This window comes from Lichenostomus cassidix, chromosome 7 (genome assembly GCF_008360975.1).
Source record: "Lichenostomus cassidix isolate B80296 chromosome 7, HeHo_3.0, whole genome shotgun sequence".
NCBI classification, from domain to species: Eukaryota; Metazoa; Chordata; class Aves; order Passeriformes; family Meliphagidae; genus Lichenostomus; species Lichenostomus cassidix.
This window is the reverse complement of record NC_139488.1, coordinates 13,563,573-13,586,362: the sequence shown is the minus strand read 5'-3', so window position 1 is coordinate 13,586,362 and position 22,790 is coordinate 13,563,573. Positions and strand designations below refer to the sequence as shown.

Here is a 22,790-nt window from a genome sequence, read left to right as displayed (position 1 = left end):
TCATCCACAGAGCTATCAAAGAGCAATTTGGGTTTCACTTTCTCCAAACAGTCCCAAAAGCTTGTCAAAAAGCTGCTGACAGGATACTTTCAGCATAAAATAATGATAAAAGTTGCCCCCTACTTTCAGATTTCCAAAGGGATATCCACCATTCTCTAGTACTAGAGAAAAGAAAACAGCAGTAACTGCACATCCTATAGAAAATAGATATAAGGGCTTTGCTTGTCTTAGGGCCCAGTAGAAGTGTCCCTATGGACCCTTGCAGTCTTTGGGTTGCTTTGTACAACCCAGGCAAAAACAAGTCAGCTTTCAAATACTTTCCAGTGTGATTGGGACTACTTTTGTTTTATTGCAGATGTCTTTGTTTGAGAGCTGCTCCTGTGATGCCACCACAGACCCATCAGACCTGCATGCCCACCTCAACCACTGACAAGGTGGAAACCTGGTGCTGGATGACTTTTGAACATCCCAACTACACAGGCCATCAGTACTTTCTGAAGGGGGAATTTCTGCTGACTGTCAGCACTAAGTGGGTTTCAATGACAGCATTAAGCCTTGTATCATCACAGAAGTAAGTTTTCACTATTGTCTCCAAGTATGTTACTGCCTACATTAAAATCAGAGCACCACATCCAGCTCTGGCCTAAGAAACAACTTCTCCAGAGGCCTCTGCATAGGGGAGGAGTAGTTTTACTACTCACCAAGTTCACATAATGAGGTTTAGTCTCTCTAAGAGGCAGGTAAGTAAATTTGGATTCGCGCCCAAATAAATGGTTGATTAGTACTCAAGTGTGGGAGGGAAGTTAATGGTATTAACTTTTATTTTATTAATATGTCTATTATTTTATATATATAAAAGCATTTCACCAGTCTTCTAAAACCACTCTGGCTAAACATGCTGTACTAAACTTCATAAGGTTGTTTAGTACAGAGCTGAAAACCAAACCACATCTCCCATGCCCCAGTCAATGCTCTTATGTCATGAAAGGCATAAAGTTGATGACCACACTACTGCAGAGGCAACCAGACACATCCTATTGTAGAGACACCACTATGTGTTGGAGCCAAACATCAAGGCGTATTTGCCTCATGAAAGATTTTTTCTGAGTACTTCACCCTGGAATAGATCTGTGTTTTTTCTTTCTAGACTCATTCTCTGGAAGAGTTTTACTCAGAGGGGAGAGGTTGCCAATATGTGAAATAGCTCAATATTCACACAAAAAAACTAAGGAGTTTAAATTTGGCCCAGGAATAGCCTCAATGCTGGAACATGTCCCTCCAATATTCATAAGAAAATAAGATCATGCATGTTGTAAGCTTTATGCACAATTCATAGTTTCCCTTTTCAGTAGAAGCTAAATAGACCACTGCAGCAAGTTTCCAGATACATTCCATCTGCATAGGATAATGCAGCTATTTTTTTCACTGATATGCAATTCTGGGCTTCACTTAGCTAAGACAGGTTCTGGGTCCAAGTGCTAAAAGCTACTGTATTCTTGTGTCCCTTAAAAGCAGAAGGGGGAATGAAGTCACAGGTAAGGAAGCTGGGAACAAGATGGACTGAAAGGAAGTTGACTTGGGAGACCAATGAGAAGTATTAAGAAGGTGCAAAGAAACTGAGAATTAGTATGGGGGTAGGGAAAAAACCCCTAAAATTAGGAAGGATACTAAAGTGTTCTTTGGTTTGGTTATGGTTTGTGGTGGGTTATTTTTTTTTAACTAACATGTTGGACATTGCACAATAGCAACAATACTTTGTGTCTATACAACTGCACTTGAGCACGTGCAAAAACTGTATCGCACATTGATGCAAACCAGCATGTATTTTTCTATAGCAAATCTTTGCTGTGCTAGATACAAGAGTATTGAAATAGTTTATCATCTTAGTAAATGAAAAGCAAAAAACCCAACCTGCCCACTAAAGGCTGTGCAAGAAAAATCTGGTTATGACATCAACATCTTAGAAGACTGAGGACACATGACTGCTGTGGCAATCCAGGTATATAACTGAGTTTATTTTTTACCTGCATGCAGATTTGCTAGTTGCCCTAGCACGTTCAGTTCTGCTATCTCCAGAGCAGAAAGGACTCACAGCGCCACTGCTATAAAGTAAGACCCAGCTGAATATAGTTCTGCTAAACTCACCTTTCTGCCCATACTAGTGGCTATTCACTCTCCTCTTGCTAACATCAGTATTGCATATGGCAAGCTGTAGTCACCTAGAACTGCCATGTTTGGACTTGCCTTTGCACTCCCAGAAGCTCTGCAGCTACAGCAGTCTGAGGAAGGACTTCAGAGGCAGGATATTGAAATTCATGGATAACTGCCCATCTCTTCAAGAGGGCTTTCACTCCAGGGACATCCAGTAACATACTTGTAGGAAGTAACATACTTGAAGGAAGATGTGTTTTATATGAACAGCCCCACTTCCAAGTACCTCCTGAGGCCTGGCAAGTACAGGTGATTCACCAAATGGGATGCCACGAGTGCCAAAGTTGGATCCTTGCAATCAATAGGGGATATTTTCTAACCAGCACTTTCCTAACTTCTATGTTTGAAAATAGCATCTTTGTAAAAAAAAGCAAAAATTTCTTTCAGATCTTAGAGATAATGAAAATCCCAAACTCCAACCTATAATTGAGTCCATAGACTAACTCCATGCTTTAATTGATTACAGGATGTACCTTTTGTCTTGAATTGCCCCATAAAAGCAATGGCCTTTACAGAAGTATTTCTCCTGTTAGTGCACTGGCAAGTTGACAGCAAACATTATCATCATGGGAATACTGCATACCAAGCCTCCAGCTGTGACACTAGATGACTAAAGACAGAGCAAAGCATTTACATTATTTAGTAAGTTTATTAATAAAAATTATTTCTAACAATGACTATTTGTAATGCTACAGATACCAAAATAAATCTTTCAGTTGCTTATTCTCTTCATTATTAAAAGACACCCAACAAACAGTCCCAGTGCCCAATATTCGTGCTTCCATTTAGCATTAAGTCCGGATTTCTGCACAGGATTGAATCGCTGCTACTTCCAGCTCAAGGCCTACACTATGCTCTTTTGTTTAGCCAGGACCTCACACCATTTGGAGGCATGAACTTGTGTTGACCCTCCACAGCACAGAAGTAGCAGCCTTCCCTAGTGCCTGGTGTTGGGAACCAAAAGAGAGACCTATTATATTGAGGGTTGTACAACTAGTTCAGTGTGCAAGTGGGCCCCCACAAATCTCTCACATACTCTAACAACACACTGTTTACACTACTTTGCAGAATCTTTAAAACTCTGCTTCAAGTTTCACAACAGTAGCCATCATTCAAGTCTCTATACCCTTTCTGTGCTCAGGAGTTAGGCTAGCCAAGTCCCTGGGATATTCACAAGAGCACACCTTTGGTTTCCTATGCCACTCAGAAGCAGGCAGTGTGTTGCAGCCAACGTCAAACTCTTGGGTGGCTGTGGTACTAATATTTTGCAATAATCCCACCTCTAGCAGCAGTTAGAGCTTTCCTAAGCCTATTTTCCCTCAATTACTTTCCTTCATTTGCCTTCTTCCCCAAACCGAGAGAAGTTAGGCTCCAAATTGCTATAGCAGGCATTCTTGAGACAACCTTACCCTATTCAGTGGAGAAGGAATTAAGTTCAGACAGGTCAACAGAGACTACTAACCCCTACAAATCCTTCAATCATGGTTGCTTCTATGTTGCTTTTTTCCTAACACACTGATTGCTTTCAGGAATCATGCTGCAGATCCATACTGCTGAGCACTGCAACATAATGAAATAATTCATTAAATACCCACTAAACTAAACCAGAATGATTTGAAGTGCAAGTATGGTAACTTCATGATCACTGGCAGTAAGACTGAACAGCAAAGGATGGCTTACTTTGAGTGAGAAATCAGTTTGGTGAAGGAAGGAGAACACTTTTATGATGCAATCTTAATTAATCTTAATCAGTGCAGTAACAACTGGTACCTTCAAGCATCTGCAAAAGAAAGACAGCCAGAGCACAAATCTACATTAGCCCTTCCATAGCTAATTTAAATGACAGCAGAGGAGAGGGACAGTTCTAAGGTTCAACCTCCATCCATGAATTTTTGCTGTCTGTTTAAGAACTTAGGCAGATCAAAGCATATAAACGCATACTATCTATTTAGTCTGAAAAGGTCTTTAAGAGGTACCCTACACAAGAACATTCCTAACACAGCTGCAGACCTAAGGCTTGTGATAAGGGAGCCCTGCTACAAAAAAGGGGGCAGAAGAGATCAAGTCACTGCCTAGGCCTTTCACAACGGAGAGTCATTATAGTGAAGGCCCCCTGTGGAAACAAGCCAAAAGGACAGGCAAGGACAAAAACACTCACCAGGGTCCCAGGCTACCCTGGGGTAAATTCCTTTCTGAATTTAATTCTGGTGAATGGCTTAACCCTGCATATCTGAAAGCAGGGCAGGCAGGGGGACTTAATGCTATTAGCCAGACCATCACCTCCCAGCTTTAGCTGTGGCCAGTCTCCAACACTTTGAAACAAAGTAACTGAAATCCCTCCATAGCAGCTTATATGTCAAGGGGCAAAGGAAGCCCTTCCCATTTTCAACTTCTACTAACTACCTGGGATACAAAGTGAATATAGTAACAGAAGGAAAATTAAACACTAAGCTTGCTGATTTACCTAACAGAATAATTGCACGGTCACCTGGCAATCATAGCCCGAGAAACTCAAGCCACCCTCAAAACACCATCCCAGAGGCCTCGGCATCTTACAAGGACCAGCTTACCACTTTCCAATAGCGGCACCAAACCCAATCTCAAGTTAATTTGGCTTGAATATCTAGAAACTAGCATCCAGCAAATCTTATTTCTTTACATCCAGCAAAAGGTGTTTTGACAGTGGATGTTTTGCATGCAGCCACAAGCCATTTGCTTACTTACACTGTAAAGATTACTCCTTGCATTTGCACAAGGCTAAACAAAGCATTAGCTTTAAGACAAGAAAAAGCTCAGCTAAAAGCTTTGCCATAGACTCATCTCAGCATGATATCTGTTGGTCTGGGGTTTGGTCTCAGTAGAAGCCTTAGGGCCAAATGACAGGCTTGAGAATATCTAAAAGTCAAATACAGATTTTTGCCTGTTTCATTTGCTTTCACAGAAAAGAAGCATTTAGCAAAAGCAGTACTATAAGGTGTGTGGCTTTTCCTGCCACTTCAGAGGTTCCTGGACTCAAAGTTGCAATCCAATCTAGTCCATTTCTCTGTTAAATCTTTCCTTAACCTAAAATTAATGCTTTCTCCTTATCCACACCCTCCTCTCTACCCGTTCTGTTACCTGGACTTGCTGACAGACAAGTATTCTCTGTAGTAAAATGACTGAGTTACTAATACACAGCTACTGATGAGACACATTAAAACCCACAAATAATAAACAAAGTATGAGAAATAACCACTGTTGTAAACAGTTACCACAAGACAGCAGCTAAGGGACAATGAAATACTAATGAATGCTGCCTACCTGACTGTTTAAGGGCCATGAAATAATTGATATATAATTATGGAAGAGAAGGCAACGAAAAGTCTAACAATTAGCTTTCACAACTGAACCACTCCCTAAACACTCATATTTTAAAGTACCGACACATAGCTGGCAAGGCTTCTCTTTACACCTTCCTCCATTCTTTGATTTCCATGTCCTTTGCTGAGTCTTCATGTAGCTAAGTACACTGAAATATAAATTCACCTAGAATAATAGGACACCTGCAGAGACAAAGCTGTAACCCACCTTTTCCCACAGACCTCTCTCATTATTGCTCATACATCCATGCAAGAAAAAACTCACAGCAAATACTAAATATCTGTCTGTACAGCAAAAGACAAAACTTGACATACACCCAAAAACCACCTCAACAGCCTTACAAGGAGCTACCTGGCTTAGGAAAACTTCTAGAAGGTCAGACCAGGAGACCAGTCACCCTGAATGACACGGGAACAGACTGTTCTGTTGCAAATCACAAATGCTTTACTTTCCATCTAGAGCACCTATATAAGGCAAGAACTGCCTACACAAGCAGCACTGATTGCCTAGGCCCACTAAAATAACTACACTGCTACAACTCCAACAGAGTGGAAAATGGCTGCTTTACAGTCTTGGAGCATCCTAATTACGGAGGCGGTAGTACTTAGCAAGGGAGGAGTCTCCCATTTCTGTCAGAGCATGGTTTTTTATTGCTTCATTGAAGCCTGTTGCAGGACTGGTGTGTGTAGGAGCAGCTGCTGACTCTTACAAGAGTCAGTAATGCAAAAAAGCAAAGCAATATCTGAAGGGAGGATGGGGATTCTTATGTGGCTTTGCTTGGGCCGACTTCTTCAAAGGGAGCAAGCTGTAAGAGAAGTTTGAGATAGGCTGTTGTTTAGTCTAGAAAAGGCTGCAAAAATGTGATAGGAGTTTGTAACTCGAAAGAACTGCTACAAAGAGCTTCTTTTTACCACATTACTGTGGAAGGGCCAAATAATAGTGGTTTGCATTTGCTAGAACTGTGGTGCAGGTTGGCTATTAGGGAGGAGCTCCTAGCAGTAACTCAAGCCCTAAGGTAAATCTCTCAGAGAGGAGGCAGGCTCTCTTTTTTTTCTGGACACACTTCACCTAGGGAGATCCAGGGTGGTTTAAGCACAGCAGATCCTGCCCTGGGGACAGAGCTAGACTCTAAGCTCTTATTTTTTTCTTGATGGAAAAAATTATGTTACATCCTCAAGGCGGCAGAATATTGTGGCTAGCAGCAAGTACCAGCACACATGTATCACATAACTAAAAATAATTTTACAGTCTCATTTTTATCAGTGTCCCTCCATCCGGGCTAGGAACTATGTTTAGATATTGCAGTAGAAGATACTTCTACCACTCCCACAGTGGTGATCCACATGAAACAACATTGAGCACAGCTTAGCTCTTAAATTATCCAGGGAAACTTCAGTGATCTTCTAAAAACAAGACAATTATGCAAAGGCCTGTTGCAGGAACATATCTCAGTCTGTCTTTGGGCTCTTGCTGATATTTATCCATCCCTAGAAAAAATTATTGTAGCAGACACTACAATGATATTGCACAGTCACTTCCTTTGCAAAGGATTTCCAAACCTTGTATTAAATAATTGCAAAGGTGTGAAAATCCCCTGCAAAGTAATCAACTGTGTACTGAATGGCAACGCTTCATTGCATGAAGCTGTACGAACCCAAGTGAGGGGACAACCCGGCGGCAGAAGCACCAGGGCTGTGGCCAGAAGTTGCAGGGCTGTGATTCTCCCAGCTAACCAGGGAGGTGCCATGTCTTCTTAAACATCTTCAGCCCTGCCTTGGAGTCTGACACAACAGTAACTTCCAGCCTCGCTTTCCAAGGGAGCAGGCGGACACAGAGGGATTCCCTGGGGAACGTTCTGCGAGTCACGCTAAGAAGATCCTGGTATTGGAGGAGCAGGAAGAAAGTCCCTCGCTAGAGTGTGGCGCCTCGGCCGCAGCAGTGCAGGAGGTGTGCTTGGGCAGGGCCACACCGGCAAGCTGAGGGATGTCTGTTTGCATTTCTCCTTTGGAAATCTAACTTTTTTTTTGGAGGAGTGTTTCCTTCCTCCGATACAAGCTCTGCATACAAGGTAGGGAACTGCTTTACAGGGGTGGCAGGTTATGTGTGGATACATCCACGGTCCACAGGCTACGCTGGCAGGCCTCTGAAGCATACGTAAGACACTCGTCTGTGCCTGGTAACCTTTAACACCTGTGAAGCAAAAGAGTGCGGAGGTTTCCTGCGGTGCTCCTGTCCCTGGGGGACCGGGAATGTTAACTCTTTCCGGGCACGCTCCCGGTGCGGCCGAGGGGCGCCCCGCCTGGCAGGGCCCGCCCGCTTTACGGTGAGGCGCGGCGGGCTGCCGCTCGGCTCTGCCCCAGGCCTCCCTGCCCCAGCCCCGGCCGCCCCGGGCGGGCACTGCCCGTCACGGCAGCCAAGATGGCGCCCGCGGCCTCCCCGCCCCTCGGCGGCCCGGGGCGTGTGCGGGAGCGCGGGCGGGGCGGGCGATGTGGCGAGGCTCGGCCCCTCCTGCCCGGCCGTCACTCGCCGCGGCCCGGGTAGGCTGCGGGAGAGGCCGCGCTAGTGCGGCGGGAGCCGGGGGGAGGCCGGGGCGCGGTAGGTAGCGGCGCGGGGCGGCCGGTCCCGGCCAGGAGCGGGCGGCAGCGCAGCGCAGAGCGGGGCTACTCCCGCAAACCGCGGCTGTGCCCGGCAGCGCTGGCCTGCGGGGCCCGCCGGGGTCCGGGGCGGCCGAGGGCGGTGGCAGAAGGGCGGTGGCAGCGGCTGTCACTGTCGGGCCGGGAGCGGGAGCGGCGGTACTCACCGCCCCCCGGGGCTCCGGCAGCGCCGCTCGGCAGCCCTGGGCTTCCCCTGCAGCAGCGAGAAAGCGCCGCGAACATTAAACGCCAGAGCTCTCCGTCACGGGGGAATAGTGTCAGAGAGCGAAGCGGTGCGACCTGCCGCCGCCCGAATCCCCAGGCTGTCTGTGCGCTTTAAGTGCGGATTTGTTTTTTTCTCCCTCCACCAAAGGCCTGAAGGGTATGTTTTCACTTTCAGAGATTAAAACCGAAGCGGCGCTGGCGAAGAGCGGACATGCTTGACACTTGTCTGCAATTGCTTGTGTGGCACTTGGCTGTTTGCTCGAAAAGGAGAGACTGACACCCTGTTACTTGACTTCTTCTCGGGTGATGATATAACTGCAATAAAGCAAAAGTGTGGAAAGAGCACCTGGGAACTGAGTATGGTAGGATCTTGAACAGAAAAGTAGCTGGGATCGACGGGAAGAGGAAGGGGAGGAATGGCATCCCGAGAGAGGCTGTATGAGCTTTGGATGCTTTATTGCAACAAGGTAAATATTTGTTTGGTTTTATCCTCTTTTGTTTGGTAGGTATTTAAAATGTATCTGTAACATCGTTTTTCTTAGAAATTGCATGGACATGGTTAGCTTCTGTAAGGACGTAATTGCACTTAGACTACAGCCTCATCTCATGGTTTGCTGTTGAGGTTGGTCTTTTTTCTGTTTGAGATGAGAATTGCACAGTGTTCGTGGCTCTGTTTGAACAGTTATTGTAGCTATATAAACTCTGTGAATGCTTACGTTTACATAATTCTTGGTTTTGTAGCACATTAAGGTGTACTGTATTGATTTAATTCAATGCTGTCTAGTATTTAGCTTTGTAATTACTGATTTCTGAGCAGCTTCAGTTTTTTTTACACTTCATTAGGAAAAGCTGTCTCCAAGAGCAGATTTATTAAGTTACTCCAGAGTGTGCCTTTGCTGGCTATTGCCACAACACCTACATACTCCATTAGTAATGATTTTCCTTCACCTGGTAGAAAGAATATACTTTGCATTTTAGAGTGTAAAGCAATTTATGTATTTAAAACACATGTTCTAATTGCTGCAGGATGTGCTGAGTATGTACACAAATTGGACTGCAGATTATCTAAATAGCTGTAAAATAAGGAGCATACAAAAAATAGCTGTAAAAGTGGAGGACAGGACTGGTCTACTGTCATACAGGAGCTCAGTGGCAAGGGTGGTTTTTGATGGCCTTGTTCTCTGGTTTTGTTTTGCTTTTTGCAGTCTCATGCTTCGTTTGCATTTCACTTTCTTTAAGTCTCCAATCAGTACTACATTAAGGGTAGAACAATCCTTCCCTTGTTCATCCCACCTCATTTCTAGAGAATGCCCGTCTCAAGAGCATAGAGTGCGAGATGTACAGACTACGTTAACACAAGTGCACAAAGCACTTGTCTTAATTGTAGCTTTTCCTAATTTTTGTGCATCCATAACCCTCTATATGTAGTTAAAAATAAAACTAGTGTAAGCATAACAGCACGGTGTCAGTGCTACTGTTCCCCTTGTGGGTGATCAATGCTGGGCTGAACCTTTGCCTTTTAAACCAGTGTAGTAATGATAATGGTAGTAGGAAGTGGAGTAGCACTGGAGGAGATGGATATTTTGCCAGTGAGTTCATCGATGTGAGAGGAACAAAGACACTTGGAACAGATTCCAAGAATCCAGACTTTACTCAGCTTTGGGAGACTAGGGCCGCAGAGATTAGCCAAATTCTGAATTTCTTTGCTTGGCTGTTCTTTGGCTCTTTTCTGCCTTGTTCTTTAAAATATTCTTTTGTCTGTCTTGACCTTCTCCCCCTTTTCTGGAACCTTTCATTCAGATTGTATGCTATCCATCTCCATGTTGTTCACTAGCTAGAAGGAAGTTTGCATGAAGGAGTGCTGGTTAAAATGTGTAATTGAGATCACTTAGGGGATGTTCAGTTTCTTCATGGGAATGATGTGTCCACCACAGTCTACTGGGATCTCAGGTGGTAGAGGATGGACTATTAAAAAAAAAAAAATCTCTTCATATATTCAGTCTCCTCATTAGCTATCAGAGAATTTTTTGGACTTTTTTTCTTTCAGCCCCATATATTAAAGGCATAATTAAATGAATTTGTGTGTTTATAAGGCCTCACACCTAAATAGCAAAACATATCTTTAAAAATAAAATAGCTTGTCATCGAAATATGAAGGCAACTGGAGTGATTCAGAAAAAGAGACTTTTCCAAACACTTTTACAAAAAGTGTTAGGCACAAAAATGGCTTTTTCCTTCTCTCTCAACTGGGTCGGGTTAAAATTATATCTTATTCTGCTTGAGGCAGGCATCCAGCATTAGAGTCTTTGATTAAGCTTGGTGAACTTAAGAGCAGATGAAGAAGCTATGTCTTGGGAGGTAAAATGTGTGAAGCTTTAATGCAAATTAGTTTGTTCAGTCCATTTGGAATCATCTGTATATTGTGCTTTGTTCTTCTCAGAGCATCTAGCACAACGGGAAGGTGTAGCAATAATTACTAGCGACAGGATATAGTGGTTTAGGGAAAAGTCTCTGTGAACCTCGGTCTGCCCGGTGAAGTGTAGTTAGTATGTTGCACTGTCATGACTGTGTCCCAGGATGACATCCTGGGAAAAAAGCTAGGTGATTTCTTCAAACTAGAAAAAATGCTGGAGAGTTACGACTGAGTGAAGTAGGAATTCATGGTGCCACAAATCCCGATATGTGGCTTTAGTTTTTTCAGCCTTGTTAGCTAAAGAAACAGTGAAATCTAAGCCACTCTTTTGTGATGTTTCCGATTGTTGCTAATAGTCTTGTCTTTTGATAATCGGGTCCTTCGTGATAGTCCGTTAAATACAGCACCCTGTGCTAAAGCAGCAAGGCTTTTCACAGCTTTCAAGTGCTGCATAATGCTTTGTTACCCATCTTGCCATTTATCCTGGGTCATGACTCTTGTTCTTTGTGATCACTTGATCTCTCTGGCAACATCAGGTGTCAGTTGCAACACTTAGTTTTGTGTAAAGTAACATTAGGAAGGCATTTCTCCATTTTCATTGCCTCTTGGACAGCTGAGGAATTGGAGATTTGGGCAGACAGTAACATTAACCAGGGTCTCCGTATGAGCAGTCTTTGGAAGACCTCATGTATGAGGTGATTTAATTTCTCTGGTTTCTTTTTTGTTTGTTTTTATTTTGGGTTTTTTTGAGATAATGTTTGAGTGTCTGCAGGGGTTTGGTTTTAGTTGTTATTCAATTGTTTTCCGTCTGTCAGTTTCTAATCTGAGGCTGAGATTTGGTTTTGGATTCTTTTCTCCTTCTGTTTCCCAAAAAGCTACAGGTTACAGTCTACTATTAAAGATGGAAGTAGTAGCCACACTTAATTTATAATGCTTCTGGCCTTGCATTGAAGCAGTTTAAAACTTCATTAAATTTACTTAAATTTAGATTTGAGTCACTGGGGGTTATCACCATGCTGCGTTGTTCACAGTCTGAGTCTGTTGTTGTCTTGAATCTTTTGTTGATTTTGGCTTTTTTCTTTTATCCAAAATGTTGATAAACTTTCTGCAAAGAGTGCCTTGTTAAGGATGAAACTTCCTGGTGTGGTTTTTGATGATTTTCAGTTTCAAATGGTTTTAGTGATTGGAGTTTTTTTTCTGTTCAATGAACTGTTACTGTGCAGTGCTTGTACTCAAATATTGATTTGGATATAAACTGCTGTGTTATCATCCACGTTAGAATGTGTGCATTTTAAGATAATTAAATTATGTGTAGAATAGATAGCACAAGTCATTCTGTAGAAGTCATTAAGAAAATTTTTTTCCGGTTGATTGTCAGCTCAAAGCCTTCAATAACCTAAAAAGGGGCATGGAACACTTCTTATGTAAGTGCAAATAGAGCAGGTACCTGAAAATGCTTTACTAGTCTAAGTGTTCAGCAAGAGAAGAACTCCATTAGGTAGGAGAAGAAGTAGTCCCAGAAAAGGACATGCTTTGACATGTGTCTGTGACTTTTTTCTGTTTATGTGACTGAGATCATCTACCAGTTTTGTCTTGCAACATTAGACTGTCATGGCTGTAATAATATTGCTATTGTAATATTGGTTGATTAGCCTTTTGTTGGATATTAATTATATATTAGTATAGAAAATTTCAGTTTCATAATCTTCTGAAGTAACTTTTACTGCAGATTCAAAATAAAGAGATTCAACCTCTGTCTTATCTGTAAGATTTTAACCATATGTAGTTCATCTCCAGTTGTTCTGGTAGGTGTTTCAGACTCTTAGACATAGGGCTTGTCAGGATTTCTGGTATTTTTGATTTTATTTGGAACATGTTCAGATACCCTTTTATATGGGGATTTTTCTAGTCTATGAAAAAAAATCCTAGCTGCCTTCAAAAGGGATTTCAAAATCATAAATGTAAGCACTTAGCTGCCATAAGCACATCAGAAAATCTTCAGTTTTCATGATATTACAATGGTTCTGAGCTTTTTCTTGCACTCTTGCCTTCAGTATAGTCCTCATTTCATTTGAGCACTGCCTTTTCCTGTAAGATGACACAGCGATTTGAAGGGAAATCTGTGAATGTTCTTCACCCAGTTTGGAGCCTGTGCTTTATGTTTTAAAGAACATTCAACCTTAATGTCATTGATACAGTCAGGACTCTGTGTGTTAGCAGTCATAAAGCTGATCATAAGGATCTAGTCTTTACTGTTGCAGAGAGCTGAGGCAGTCACATCCTTGCTGTGCTTAGAGCAGCAGACCTGTGCATTTTTATCTCAAATGTGCTTTTTTACCTTATGCTGTACCTCTCATTTGTTTTTACAAAATCTGATTGTATTGAGATAAATATGTTGTACTTTTCTCTCTGGCGCGATGAGGGATATCTACGTATTTATAATATCTTCTCATTTAATATTGTAACATTGTTTCTCAAATAAATGTGGGTTTAGCCAAATTATGCTTAGTTATGGTAAGAAGCATGTAATTCAACAAGAATATAATAATCTTTGATGTTGGGTTGTAAGCTCTGTGTGAAACACTAACCTTTGCATCCCAGATGTGATCTCATCCTGACTTGGCTTGCACGTATCTTCCTTCTTGTGCAATTGCTGCCTTGTCAGTGATGCAGATCACATTGCTATGTATGGATCGTCTTTGTTATATTTGATAAAGAACTATTCAGCTTACAGTTAGATGGATGGTTGAGCAAAGCAAATGGTCAGTAAAAGTAGTTTTTCATAATTCGCCGTCATGTAAATTCATACCTCTGCTAAAACCAATGAGTGAAGTCTTACAAAGCAATTGCTGTGTAAGATATCCTTTCTGTAGATTGTTTTAAGTATATCTCTGCATTCCTAGTGGGTGTAACTTGTAGAAGATCATGTCACAAGTCACTTGTGGCCATGTGGTGGTAAAAATATCTTTGTTCTGTCTCTATTCAAGAGGCTGAACTAAGAATGGATATAGATAAACAACAACAGTTGGTCTTCAATTCTGAATTAACTGCTATTTAAAGAGATGTCTCCTAGTGCAAGAACTAACATAATTCTGATATTTACAAATATAGAACTTCTCATATAAATAACTGACATGAGCATACGAGACATTTGTCTCTTGAGTGGCTGTTTCCTTCCTTAATTATGGGCCAGGGTGACCTTGTGCTGGTAGTTGTTCAGACACAGAACAGGGGCTGACACAGAGAATGCAGAGTTCAGGTTGCAATGAGGCAGCAGATAAATGTAAACAGACAAAGATGTATGAAAACCATAACATTTTACAAGATATGAAGAAATTATTGTTGTTTATTCTGAAAAATATTTGGCTGTACATACATGTAGCTGCTACTTCTAGATAAAGTAGAGCCTGAGGTTTGTCCATGTTTTTGATGTAAGATTCAGGGCTTTAGTGGTGGCCAACGTGAAGTTAGACTTCCCACATGTCTGTGGGTTTGTGGATCAGTACTCTAGTGAGTTCCAAACATGCCAACAAACATAATTCAGATGAAGCTTTTATTGACATGAAAGAATTGAGTGTCTCTTAAACGGAATGATTTATCACAAAGCTGCAAACACAGGCTTCTGGTTCTGTGTGTTGATGCTCTAATATAAGAGCGAATTTAACAAACCCTGGATTGTTGTGTGTATCTGAGTTATGGCTCTTTTAACTTGGTCAGCTGGGCAAGTCTGGGGATAATGTGTGTCCTAAAAAAAGCATATTGCCGAATCAACTCAAATATGCGGTATGTTTGTGCTGATTACAGAAATGGGAGAAAGGTTTGCTAGCTGCCCATTGAACAGCATTGGAGCTTAATGCCTGAATCCAAATGTTGTCAATAGATACTCTTAAAATATTTACAGGCTTCAGAAAGGTTAAACAGCTGCTGTGGAAGAGAGAAGAGCTTCTCTAATTACTGAGCTTTTCTTGCTGAAAGAGTTATATGTGAGTAGGGGAAAAAACATCAAAACATGCACATCTCAACAGTACAGATAAGCATCTTTTTTCTTTAGAAAACCCCCAATTTGCTTAGGTCTAACTTTTCCAAACTTATCTTTTACTGAGTGGGAGGCTCCAGTGGAGGATGATGGGAGATGCAACAGGGAACACCAAGAAATGAAGACTGTATTTGATTATTCTCCTCAAACACTTCTTGAATTTGACAGCTTAGTAAGGCTTCTTAAAGTATCTGCAAATCTAAACATTAGCTGTGAGATTTCTGTGCTGGTAAAATGCTTGTGTGTGTTGATACATTCTCTGATATTTAAAACATTTTTGATAACCTGTCTAATTTATGATTAAGGATTACATTTGCCTATAGTAAGAAATGGGAATAAGTGATACTAAATATATAGTGAATGGGTAAAGCTCTTGGGAATAAAGCAGGGTATAGAAAACAACCATGTTATTTACAGAAATCTGGCCTCTATTTACTTGCGCTGCTCATTTAAAAACTGAACCAGCAGAAGTGCAGTGGATGCCAAATAGCAGTTGGACAAGTAACCCACATTCTGCTATGCCATAGTTTTCGAGGGTTTTTTTAAAGTGTGCTTTTGAAAAGTGGATTTGGGGTTTTTGAATGATGCACCTTCAGTGTGTAGCTGAATTATATCTTCAGTGTATAGTTCAGCTTCAGTACATTAATGTAAGGCCAGGTGAGACCAAGGAGACAAAACCAAACAGTTAAATCCGTAGCTAAAAGTACAAAAATTTGTTTTAGTTAAATTTGATGTAATCACATGACACTTTGAAATGAATACAGACAATTTTTGGTTAAGCTGTACAGGAGTTCCCAGCCTTTATCTGCTGAGAGCCATGGCAGTATTTAGCTGTTGATACAGTGAAATAGGAGGATGATGTTTTACTGTTGTAGCACCATCCTGCTTCCTTTCTGCCTGCGATAAACTTGTTTTGTCTCTTGCACTAAAGTTAGAAACTCAATGTGGCAAAAGCTAACTATGTGCATGTTGATGCTAAAACTCAGCCTTTTTCTCATGTAAAAAACAATGGTGTAATTTGAAGTTCTAAAGTAATTAAGAGTTAAAGCGTAAAGCTTTCCTAAGATATTGTTTGAACTTTCATTGAATTTAAGCTAATCTTCACACTGTAGATTTTTGTCATCATTTTATTTTAATTGCCTTTGAATTATTTCTGATGCTTCTTGTTCCCCCAGGCTTAAAATGCAACTTCCAGTTGGTTCACTATGAGATTTTATGGTTGTGCTTCTAAGCTGAAGTCCACTTTGAAGATTGACTGAGAGCTGGCACCGGAGTCAGACCTGGCTAGCTGTTTGATAGCTTTGATTGGAAAAGTGAATGTTAATAGAATATAATAAATTAGAGTATGGTAAATTCCTGATAAGTGCCCTATGCAGTGGGCTCCAGAAGGCTGAAATAGGGTAGACCCACTTGTACGTGGGGCTTGCCTAGTGGTACTTCCCATCAAATGTGAAGACATTAAAATCTGTAAGTTCACATTAATTAGATTCATCCCATGGATGGCATCAGTCACATGCCAGTTTCAAGCTACAAGGCTGTAATTGTATCATCATTCAAAAACAACAGCAACAACAAAAAATGCAAGAGAAAGAAAGGTAGAGGTGTTATTTCTATTTTAGTAAGAAAATTCTTTAATTTTGTTTTTCCAGTTTTGTTGGAGATCTGAAGTAGAAAGGAAAATGAATAAAAATGCTTGGATGATTGCCTTTTTCTTTAACTTTAGGCAATACCGGAAGATTAAAAATATTTTTTGTTTGTTTTCAAAAAGAGAAGAAAAATATTTACTTGACTGTAAAGTTTGTGAGCTAAATTTTATCGTGATTGGCAGCTATAGGCTTATTTTGCTATAAATCCCAGTGCTAAAGAGAATTTTTAACTTGTCCCAAAATAGTTGTTTCTATCATGATTCACTGCAACTTCCATTTATAAAAAAAAGCATCACTACTCCATCCCTTTTTTCTTTTAATTCTGGAAATGGAACAGAATGCTTGTGTGGATGTTAATAAAGGAGATTTATAGTTACTTGCCAGGAGCTTTTCTTCTTTTGGATCCGCTGATTCAAAAATCAGTATTTTGATTAAAATGGAAAGTTGTGTCCAAAGGTGATTCTCTTAATAATTAGAATTGATTGATTGAATTTATCGAGGCAGTTTAGCCAGTTTAGAATGGTTTATCCTGAAGTCTTTTACTATTTCTAACTGCAGTGTTGCTTCTGTAACAAAGCTTTTCACGTTTTATTGTGGTGTTTTATATGAAGGATTCATAAAAAGCATAAGCACTGTGACATACTTCAGAGTAAAGGCTGCTAGGAGTTCTCATGCTGGAAATGTAGTCTTTTATATCTGAAAAAATGAAGATGAAAGAGCTCCCTTAAAACAAATATTCTAATTCCCAAATGAATAGTTTATTTCAAACAATGTTCAGAAATGTTCTGCAATTCTGCATTATGCAGACTATTTCAATTAAAGATGAGTAAACTCACTAGTGATCTAAAGACAATGTTTCATGTTTAGTTTCCTAATGTTACATTTTGTAGGTCTATTTCAGTCTTGACACCAATGGGTTGTTCTTATTTTAAATAAAATGCTTGGGGATGGGGATTAGTTATGATAATACTAGTGCCAGTGAGATTTTATGGTTGTGCTTCTAAGCTGAAATCCACTTTGAAGGTTGACTGGGAGCTAGCACAGGAGTCAGGCCCGGCTGGCTGTTTGATGGCTGCATGTTAAATTTAACGACTTCAAACAACTGTCTTGTCAAACAAGTCGGGCTTGTCTGATAGTTGGACTCTGAACTGCCCTGCAGGGAATTTTTGCCTTCAGAGCATGGAATGTGACACGGCAAATAGCCTCGGGTGGATCCAGCTTTTGTTTTTAGCAACTAATACTTCCTGAATGTGTCTATAAAATTCTACTGAGCTTTGTCCTTCCAGTTCTTTGCCTGAAGCCATAGCAGAAATGGAAGTTACTGCTAAATCTAAAAACAACACTTTATATAAATACATAAATAGTGTTGGTTTGAAACCTTGGGTAAATGTGCCTGTATTGCACAGGCACAGGGCTGAAGACTTTCAGTGGGAGGACTTCAGTGCCAGTTTTGTGTCAAATGTTTTCATTTAACCGAGAGCTGACTGTAAGACTACTGCTGCCTTGCTTCTTAATGGATCTAAAAAATGTTATACTGGATCAGACCTTTATTGTGACCTTCCTGCATAGGCAAACTGAAAAATAAGACTGTATTAGAACATTTTTGTCATTCATTTAATCAGTTTTCATAGAGACTAGAAAAGGCTATTGTAATTTGCAGACAATTTACTGTATCATAGACAAGAGCCTGTCCCATGCTAGTGTAGATTTTGGCTATGGTTTTTCGCTTCATTGCCTTAGAGAATGTCCTGTCCCTTCTGTCAGAAGGACAGCAGAGTAGATCCCCTCTCTGCTGTTGGCTTTGCTTCAGTGTGGTTAAATGCTGAAAATGGTGTATCAAGAGCTCATTTCCCAGTTCCACCAAGTCTTAGGACAGCCTTTATACATCTATATTGCAAGTGTTAATGCTCCATGGGAATCTTGTTGATTGTTTGGCAGTGTTTAGTCACAGTATTGCAGTGCATACTCTGGACCAGTACAGTGAGTTTATTTAGCAAATGTTCTTTTTCTTTCTAGCATTGTACTAACTATGTTGGGGGAAAAAAACCCTAACCCTCCTGTGGCTGTCTCATGGGAGACAGGGTTTAGTGTGTTATGGTTTTGAGTGGTTTTTTTAAGTTATTTTCATTACCTGTTAGAAACCCTTCACTGCTCAGGCCTGTCAGTCTTTCTTTTTAAAGTGTAAAGAGCTGTAGCAGCTCTTACTGTGCTGAGAGGATCTTGGGCAAATGGAGGCCTGAAGGGTGGTGTGTCATTTTGCCAGGCTGGGGTTTTTGTTTGTTTTTTTAATGAAAACCGGGGATATTTAAGGAAGAGAAGGAACAAGGAAGTGTTTTCACTTTCAGGTGCTCTGAGCTACACTTGATTCAATAGGCATAAAAGAGTTCTTTGTCATGATTGCAGGTGAATGACTGCTATAGCAGTTGCTTCAGCAGTTTCACAGGTCTGAGCTTTTATACTCTTGGGCTCTTTATTTAGGTTTTCGGGGTTTTTTTCATAGATTTTCACTTACCTTACAATGACACCTTTAAGATAGCCTTGTTAAAACTCCAGCTGTTTCCGTTTATCACTATGAAGAGAAATGGCTGACTTCAGTTCGATTTTACCTTCTTGGATTTCAAGCCATGGGGAAATTATCTTCCAGAAGTTTTAAGGCATGCAGTTTCTATATGTGAATTATTATTTAAATAAGTTACATTTGTTACATAAGTTACATAAATTTGTCCTGCACAAAAGCTAGGCAAGTTTTAGGTAAATAAATGAAAAGCTTAGGCTTGTAACTTAGAAGGCTTCGAGGTTTCAGAAAACAACATTTCTTATCTTGTAGTAGTTGGAAAGTTGTAACTTGTGAAAGGCATTTTATTACCACATACAAGCTTCTTTCTGCTTTTACTGCTGTTACACAAATCACAAATTTCCTTCTTGGTTTCTTGTTGATCTCATAGGACATGTCTGCAGTGTGTGTGTGTTGGGGCTGGAAAAGAATACCAATCTCAAACTGGTTTATCACAGTTTAGCCTAGTGGTGTATTATCAAAGCGTACATTGCTTTGTAAACTGTTTTGAAAGTGAGGCACATCTTCAACCAGCACCACCGAAAACAATTCAGGGCTGTTTTCTGACATAGAGCCTCCAGCTCCCTGTCTGAAGAATGATAACAAACGGGGAATTATCAAAGAGGGGAAAGACGTACTTTCCATAGGTTTTGCTGTTTCTGCTGCTAGCAGGGCTTCTGAGTATTTGTGATGCTTTATTCTGGTGCTCTACTGCTTCCTTAGGAGGACTACAGGTACCATGTAGTAGCTCACACTTTGTAGTGAATCAGGTGGAGCTGAGGTTGCAGTTCAGTGATTTGTTGCCCTCAGCAGCAGCACCAATCCCATGGGATGCACCCTTCTACACATAATAACACAGATATTTGTCATATTGCAACATGGACTGGCTTGGAAAGTTGATCTGGCATTGGAGAACACAAATGTATTCATGGTAAAGTAAGGTTAATTTGTGTTCTGCTGTTAAAGTTGTTTACCACTTCTGTCATGGGAAAATAGAGGATAGTTGGAAAGGTGAGTGGGAGGAGAACTTTACAGAAACACTTTCTAAAATCTACTGAATTTAAACTCCAGATTAAGTGGGAGCAGCTGACCTCAAGAAAAAGTTCAGTTCAAGAGAAAGAGGCTGCGTAGGATAATTGCATTGTACATAAAATAATGGTGCAAACACAACAGCTGAAACCCATTATTACTGCCTGGTTTTATTATGAACTTAGAATTTTAAACCACTGTAAAAAGACTCTTTTTCTCCCAAATGATAATGCCTTTGGTTTGGAAAAATGTAAGATACATTTGACTCACACAGGCAGGCCTTCAGAAAGGTTGTAGGTATTTAGCTGTGTTTTGGGACAGTTCTATGTACTTTGCCAAGGGTAGCATTTACCATTTTCAGTTTCATTCCTTAAAACTGCTTCAGTAAAATTTAGATTTCTGGCAGCTTACAACAGGAGACTGGTGCCTAGGATCTGGGATGAGTGTTTCTAATGAAGAAAAAAGAAAACCTGGGCCAGATTTGACATTTGAAAGCTTTTATAATTTCTGTTTTATAATTATCTGTTTCCAATATTTTTGACTATCTTAATTGTAGCCCAGCTGCTAAATATTGGGTCACTTTTTCCTGGAATGAACTCCTGCCTCAGAAGTCTTCATCTTTGTTCATTTCTGGAAAGGAAGCATGCTTCTGTTAGCTGGTGTATAATGGGGATTTATTTCTTGGTGTGTCTCATGTTGCTAAGTGAACTTGTTTACTTTTTTGCCTTCATGAGTAAAAATTTTTTTTTTTCTCCAAGTGGTTTTGAGTTAGTGCTATTGCTTGGATGGAAATCTCTAGATTTGACTCTGAGAGTCAACTACTGCATAAACTGTTTTCTACTGGCACATACCAGTGGTGTTACCTGGTATTTTTATATCAAATCTGATTATTTTGATAACTTGGAATTAATTAGTATTTATTAAATATTTAAACTTTACTATTAATTGAAAATATTTAAATTAATAAATAGTTAAAATTAAAAATATTTAAAATGAAAATTATAAATAATAATTAAGCATTATTACTTGACTGACAGGGGATTGAGATAGAAGAGATTTGGGTTGAATAGTGTGCTGCAGGGAATGATCAAACAGTCCTGCAGTTCTTGGTTTTTACCAGGATTGGGAGGACTTTTAGTGGCAAAGCAAATTGAGCAGTATGTGCTCTACAGGTGGGCAAAACCTTTCATCTGTTTTATAAAGTGTAGCTTACCCTTGTCATCTGTATGCTATTTCTTGCATATCTTGTCTGCCAGTGTTCTCTCATTCCTAGTCTGTACTGATAGCTTTGCAAAGGCATTGTAGATCAATGATAAAGAAGCTTGAAACTGATTTAGGCTGTATCATTTAAAAGGAGCAATGAGGTGTTTAATCTAATTTTGTCTTTTGCACTACCTTTTACCTTTTCTCATCCTTGACTTTTTGTTAAATGTCAGATAATGGTGTTATTAACCATCACCTTTCATGGTGACCAAGAAAAACAGAGGTTTTTTTATGCAAGTTTATTGCTAGCAATTAGCATTGAACCTGAGCTGTGACAACAAACAATTTTAATTTGGGAATATGAGTAGAATCAATCTAGTATTTCTTGTTGGATTTCAAGGAGAAGTTTCTCATGCCAACAAAGAAGCAGTTTGTTCAACAGGGAAAAAGTCACATAAGTTCAGTTTTTGCGCATGTATATGTGCATTATCATCAGAGGCATGGATATATGGGTATGGCAACATTTATGTTCATTACTTCCCTGTGGTTGCTATTTCTTTGTCCTTTGTAGCCTAACCTGTATTGTAATTACTAAAATGGTATCCTGGTTTTCCTTGTCTTTATGATCCTGTGAAATAGCTTATTGCAGCTAAATTAACTTGCTGTGAAATACAATAAAGTTAAAGCTTTAAATATGTGAACATTTTTGAAAAGCTATGATGTCTGAAGACAGCGTCTTCTAGTACTTCTGAATCATTCCTTTAGGCAAATCTTACTTCTTGTCTAATTTTTGGTTTGATTTTCAATATGTTCGATGTGTACTTTTTACTCACCTTCTTGCGGTAATCCAGCAACCTCTGTAGCTTAAACCAGTAGCTTGGAAACCTTGAAATTATTCTTTATCTCAACAGCTTCCTTCATTCTGTGTTTTGCAGTTTCATGTTGAGGACAACTGGAAGGTGTGTTTAAGATAAGTTAACCATTTGGTGGTTCAGTGCATATTAAACATGAGAATAAGGCTACATTACACTTCCAGAACTTAATGCTGTTTTGGCAAATTTTTAACAGAAAAAGAAAGGGAGTGGTTACTTAAATAATTGAAAAGTGAATAAAAGCAGCGATGAGGAGAAGAAAGATTATGAAGGAGGGAGAGATTAGGAATTAAGCAGAAGAAGGGAAAATAAGATAATTAGGAAAAGTGAACCAGAAAATGCAGTAAAGTCAGCAGGAGCAAATAATCAGACAAGATATATATCTAGCTGAGGGTTTTATTTGGCACCTGTTATCACAGTACCTGAACGCATTTTATATATAATTAATAGTGATCGTGAAGTAAATAGTGTCTGGATATTCCTGACACTTCTTGCTTGAGTTGAGAGTGGTTTTTGGAGATGTGGATAAGGACAAAGTCTGGAATGAGGAGGGGGTCCCCATGCTTTACAACACTTTGCACCATTTGAGATTCTGGATATGTGAGTTT

The 22,790-nt window shown here is 40.1% G+C and overlaps 1 protein-coding gene and 1 long non-coding RNA gene across 7 annotated transcripts in view; one reads left to right on the top strand and one right to left on the bottom strand.

Moving 5' to 3' along the window:
- Window positions 1-2,637: 2,637 nt before the first annotated feature.
- Window positions 2,638-4,023, bottom strand: LOC146434583 (uncharacterized). The gene is made up of 3 exons (XR_014853449.1): window positions 3,892-4,023; window positions 3,674-3,771; window positions 2,638-2,821 (listed from the first exon to the last, which is right to left on the bottom strand). It is a non-coding gene; the product is annotated as an uncharacterized LOC146434583 (long non-coding RNA).
- A 3,753-nt stretch (window positions 4,024-7,776) lies between these two features.
- Window positions 7,777-22,790, top strand: part of NBEAL1 (neurobeachin like 1) — a 79,561-nt gene continuing 64,547 nt past the window's right edge. For 4 of the 6 annotated variants that reach the window (XM_085066263.1, XM_085066262.1, XM_085066261.1 and 1 more), the window contains exons 1-2: window positions 8,065-8,166; window positions 8,605-8,896. In XM_085066263.1, coding sequence (XP_084922389.1) covers window positions 8,846-8,896 — 51 coding nt within the window. In that variant the 5' untranslated portion in view covers window positions 8,065-8,166; window positions 8,605-8,845. Of the gene's footprint in view, window positions 7,895-7,996; window positions 8,167-8,604; window positions 8,897-22,790 lie in introns of those variants that run through there. The other 2 variants (XM_085066260.1, XM_085066259.1) reach the window with 2 other exon arrangements.